This window comes from Fulmarus glacialis, unplaced genomic scaffold, assembly GCF_000690835.1.
Source record: "Fulmarus glacialis isolate BGI_N327 unplaced genomic scaffold, ASM69083v1 scaffold38643, whole genome shotgun sequence".
NCBI classification, from domain to species: domain Eukaryota; kingdom Metazoa; phylum Chordata; class Aves; order Procellariiformes; family Procellariidae; genus Fulmarus; species Fulmarus glacialis.
Window position 1 is genome coordinate 71 of NW_009201681.1, and position 5,656 is coordinate 5,726.

A 5,656-nucleotide genomic window follows, 5' to 3' on the forward strand; every position below is an offset into this window, starting at 1 on the left:
TCCCGTCACAGGTGATCCGCAGCACAGGCCAGCCGCAAAACAGCCCCAGAACTGATTAGCCAGCGAAGGGGCTCAGTTGAGCGCTCCCCAGAGCAGGACGGACCCCACCAACGCTGCCCCGTGACCCATCGCACCCCACATCAGCCCCCTGCCCTGGGGCAGGCAGGGACATGGCCACAGGGCAGGCAGAGCCCAGGAGCCACGAGGACAGGCCAGAGGCCCCAAACCCTTCTCCAGGGCAGGGCTGGGCTCCTCTTTGAGGCCACTAAGGTATTTCTCTACAGAAATGGCTCCAAGGTCCACATGAAGAGCACCAGGGGCTAAACCGAAGCTGGGGGCACCCAGGGCAGCCCCCACCGTGGCCAAGGAGCACAGGGTGGCTGCGTGCGGGACTGCGCAGTCCAGCAGCAGGACTCTGCTCCACCCAGCGGCAAGCAGGCATGGAGCAGGCGCTGGGGATGCACCTCGCTCCCCCTGCACCCCTCCAAAACTGGGGAGCAGGACCCCAGCCTGGACAGCCCGGCCAGGCAGAGCCGGTCACTGCTCCAGCTCATGGGGCAAGCAGCTGCCCGAAGCACGCCAAGCACCCACAGGTGACACCCACAACACCCCACCTTCTACAGCAGAGCAACTGCTCTGCCTCACACAGAACCACAGGCAGAGGTGTGGAAATCATTAAATCTGAAATATTGGCATAGAAGAGAGCTGAGTGGGAAGCAGACAAAGCCTGTTGGGGGGGGGTATCCCAAAAAAAACTCGACTGGCAGCTTGAGCAGCCCCTTACACAGCCAGACTGGGTCAAGCTCCAGTGCAGGAGGGAGCCCAGGCTGCGTCCCTGGAGACAAAGCTCCCTGAAGGGAGCTGTGCGAGGGCGAGGTGTTTGTTTCACTTGCTTTCAGGGAAGTTTAGTGTCTCTAATCACAGCAGATGAGGTTTCCCACGTCTGAACAGCGACTCCCCCGGATCGCATCCCTCCACGCACAGCGGCCCACGATCCGCATCAGCACACACGCTCTACAGACGCTGCAGCAGAGCAGGCAGGCGCAGGCAGCACAGGGCAGCTCCGTCCTGCACGTTTGCCCTAAAAAGACAGCACACTCATATTTCTACATTTTTTTTATTGACAGTTCTAGGGAGAACAGTTCATTTCTTCTTCTCCACATCCTGCTCTGCCGCTTCTTTGGCGCGTTTTGCGCGAATCCCAAAGAGACGGGCGTTGGCCCGGGCCATGCGCAGGCTGGCAAAGGCCTTGAAGTTCTTCTCATCTTCTGAGATAACACGGGCCTTCTCCCGTTTGAAAACCTAGTGGGAGAGAGCGCCAGACGGTCAGACTGCACATCAGAGGCTAGCAGAGAAGACTGCATTTAAGGCTTTACACAATTAATCTCGCTACACTTTTACCACTAGCTCCAGGATGCCGTTAAGAATAGAGCATTTATGCCACCTACAGGCCCTGCCCTTATCACTCCCCCAGGCACCTCGTTTCAACCGGTTCCTCATTCGCCAGCGCACGTCAGCACAAGGCCAGAACATCCCAGGGAAAAAACAAGCGCAACGTGAAATCTGAGTCAGGTTTGTGGCGCGCTATCAACAGCGCCTTTCAGAAGTAGCGAGGGTTTCGAGGTAAATGGCGACTACGCAACCGGCCTGGGCTGTCGTGCTGCCAGCACACACCCCTCACCCAACTGGCAACCCTCAGTGCCCCAAATTTCACAGGGGGACGAGCGCCCTCGAAGGTACAAGTGGACAAACAATCCTGGAGCCTGCCTGGAGGACACAGCGCTGAGCACAAACACACGCTGGAAATGCTTCATGTGCGCTTTAAACTGTGTCCTCACAGGAATCATGCAATTTGAGGGGTTACTGCACAGGTCCCCCTACAGAGAGCGCGTACGTAGCTGAGCTTCTCCTGCGTGTCATTTAGGGCAGGAGTGGAATACGTATACGATTGTTCCCAACCAACGCATCTTGACCTGAACCCATGACACTGGTATCTGGAGCTCTCCCCTGCACCCAGAAACACAGATCATGATTTTAAGGACTTCCTCAGTCAATAAAGTTTAGCGGAGCTCCAAGCAATTAGTTCTTTGCAGTGTGCTCTGCAACACTGAGGAACCGAACAGATCTTGGCAAAATACAAGGACAAGCTTGACCTGTTCCTGGTCTTCTCTGATCCAGGATGGGAAGAGCCTGAACACAGCAACCCTTAACTGCAGAGCAGCAAGAAGAGACTCCTCGCCGCAAAGTTTAAGTCTCAATTATGTCACACAGAGAATGTGATTTAATTACACTTACATTCTTGATCGGCATAACCGGTCCAGTCAGCTGAGTCGCCATCTTGAGTTCCTCAGCCTGCATAACAAGAGGACAAAAAACATTATTTAAAAAAACCAGTATTTAACTTAAACACGCTGGTAACAATTCTGACTGGAGATTTAACACCACCTGGTAACGAATTCAGCATTTCAGTCACGCAGCTACAGGAGTACTCGGCACAGACGTGCCGCATCAACAACCTGCATTTTGCCTAGCCATTGATCAGCCCAGACCTGGCCAGAGGAGCAGTGGCCTTTCGGGAGTTCAGCCAGCTGGAAAAATGTTGACATCTACTGTAGCGTTTTTATTTTGATACCCAGCATACCCCTCAGCAATTCCTTCTAAGGCTAGTTCCAGCTTCTTTAAGAGTATGGCATTGCACAAAAATGATTAAGTTTTATTTTAGATATTTGATTTCAAATAAACAAACTTGAAACAGCATTCCAGACACAAGTACCTGTACCTACTGGTACAGAAGCTCAAGCCCCTTCCTGCCCTGTTCTGAAAAGCAGCCCGAGTACGGTGGGCTCCACTATGGTTAGTCAGCACAGAGCCGACAGACTCTCCAGAAGATTGAGGATAGCTTCAACACACCACCTCGTTTCATGACTCGCACCACCCCACGGGAAGCATCTATTTACCACAGGCAGAGCCAAGGACAGACAAGGAAAGCCAACTCTACTCTGGATCTCAGTGAGATTTTAATGAAAAGCATTTTTGTATGTCAACAGCAACAACCTTCTCAAGACTGCCTGACGCATGGCTTTCACTGAACTACTCCACTGAAAAGTATGTCCTCGCCTTCCTCACCCTTTCCATGTAGCTGTCACCACAGCAGAACAGAACTCCAGACAGACTTTTCAGCCATTCTGGCAATTCAGCTTCGTAAACTAAAATTCAACTGGTTGGGCAATGATCAAAGCTCCAGCAAACAGGCCACCTGAGGAGTCCAGCCCCAAATCTGAGCTGCACCCCTTCAGCAGCACGGCAGTCCGTCCCTAGGCCGAAAGTCTGTCCAAAGCATTACTGTAACCCAGGAGATCCCCGCGGAAATCGACTCTACCAGGCCTGGCCTTGCGCTGGGCTCAGTCATCCCTACACATGTGCACAGGAGCCACGTTGCCCCCAGAAGGGTTGCTCCCCCCTGGAGGGTTTATGTTATGAAAAGCGTTCCAGAGCCCTGCCCGACTGCACAGCACAGCACCGGGGCGGACTGAGGACCCAACCTCTGAGAACGCTACCAGACACAGACCCCGTGAAGTGTTTATAGCAGCCAAGTACTTACAGAACTGTCTCCCTTCTTAGGCATGGCTGGCTTCCTTGGGAAGAGGATGAGCTTGGAGCGGTACTCCTTCAGCCTCTGCACATTGGCTTGCAGTGACTCGGTAGACTTGTTGCGTCGCCTGGGATCCACAGAGATTCCAATAGTCCGGGCAAACTTTTTGTTAATGCCAGCGAGCTGAAGAGAGAGCGCAGTGTCAGCACCCGATGGCTCCCAACGCCACCATGCCATGGCTGGGAGCTGCACTGGTCACCAGCCAGACAAGGGTTCGAGCGCAGCCGTCACAGGCTACAGAGTCTGGAGAAAGGCTCAGCATCCGACCAACGGCATCCTGACGCCTGTATTTTAATGCTTAAAACATTACACAGGCCTCACAGTAATTTTTGCAGAGGGATTTCTTCAGGAGAGCAAAGTACAACCCCTGAGTAATTATGAGGGCGACATTTACTCTGATAGACGCAAGACAAATCTATGAAGTCAGCATGCAGATAACTCTGGTTCACTGAATACTGGAAGCTCCATTAAAGAAGTATTTTTTGTAACCATCTTAAACAAGAGATAACTTCATTTTCTGTTTAAAGACAAACATCTGCGTACCATTTTGTATTCCACCATTATCCAAAAATTAAAGAAAAATAAAGTAATAAAGCATTTGGCATCCAGAAGAACAAGTTTACTGCTTCAATGCACTGATTTCACTGTTATAAATGTTTTAATTGGATACTAAACAACGCCCAAGAGGCAGCTGTGGATGCTGGCTGCCAGCAAGCACCGATGTTTATGCCTATTCACTGCATGGAAATACGTGGGTGGGGGTTTCTGCAGACCACCACAATCCAGCTTTTAACAGCTCATCAGCTTGGCACACCTGGAAGGTCATAGAGAACGGTTTCCTGAAGCAACAAAGGGCACTGAACACTTCCCACAGACTTTAAGTGTTCCTACACCAACTCGTAGCTATTGCATGAGAAACAGCCGCAGCTACTCTGTGAGCCTTGGCAGAACAGTTCCCTCTCCTGGCACAACATCCCTTACTTCTGCTAGGGATAAGCTTAACGCAGTTTACTTGGTCCACAACACACACAGGTTCATGCTGGCTAAAGTTTTTAGGATTAGCAGAAACATGTTTCACAAAAAAACCAAAAGAATTTAATGAAGAAGCTATTAGTCTTTCTTCCCAAAAAATGTTTAGGAGGCTCAATTAAGGCACTACCAGAATCCAACTTTAATGGAATTTTGTTTAAGTGACAGTCTGACCAGACAAACAGACATTTACTTTTCAAAGCAACCTTTCACTCTGACATATACTACTGCGTCCCCACCCCACGGTTACAAAGAAAAGGTAAGACCAGTATTTTCTACGCTGGCCAGCAACACCAGCTATCTCCCCTGGCTCAGCCAGCATCAGCAGATACCGACGCCTCGGCAAGTCTACATGCAGAGGAACAGGGCAAGACAACCGAGCTCAGACTCAGAGTTAGTTTTATCGGGTTGGGATCAGTGCTCCGTACTTACTTTGAGCTCTTCTAGGCTGAAGCCTCTGCCAGCACGGACTTTTTTGTGGTATCTGATAGTAGGGCACCTCACTATAGGCCGGATGGGCCCAGCCACGGGACGGGGAGCGATGCGGCGAGCCTTTGCCTGGCGGGCCTTCCTCCTGGAACATCGAAGGGGACAGCGATCAGGAACACCGCGTTTCTGCCAGGTACGCCACTCCTACGCTGGCAGCTGACCTCCCTTGCTGGGCAGCATCTGCCGCATGGGGATCTCTCAGAAACACACGCAACGCTGGCCTAGCAGCTCAGACGAGGCGGATGCCTGCTTCCACAGAACAGCCGCGGTCATCAGATAGACAAGGGTTCGAGGGAATCATCAACGTGGTACAGCGATTCCGGAGATTTCTCATCACTTGACCGCAGCTGGAACGGCATGTGCTGGAGCCCGACCCCGACCAGAGACCCCACGCCAAACGAGCGCCCTGCTGCAACCCCAGAGCCTTTAACAAGTAAGGTTAGGGGAACAGCTTAAAAATAAAGACGCAGTACTTCAGCTTCCCCA

General features: G+C 51.8%; 1 protein-coding gene across 1 annotated transcript; it reads right to left on the reverse strand.

Annotated features, from left to right (window-relative positions):
* Nucleotides 1–1,102: 1,102 nt before the first annotated feature.
* On the reverse strand, nucleotides 1,103–5,296 carry RPL13 (ribosomal protein L13; the record flags this gene model as incomplete). The annotated part of the gene is made up of 4 exons (XM_009574025.1): nucleotides 1,103–1,302; nucleotides 2,296–2,352; nucleotides 3,602–3,775; nucleotides 5,114–5,296. Coding segments are annotated over 4 exons (573 nt in total), but the record flags the coding sequence as incomplete, so codon positions are not given.
* Between the last annotated feature and the right edge of the window lie 360 nt (nucleotides 5,297–5,656).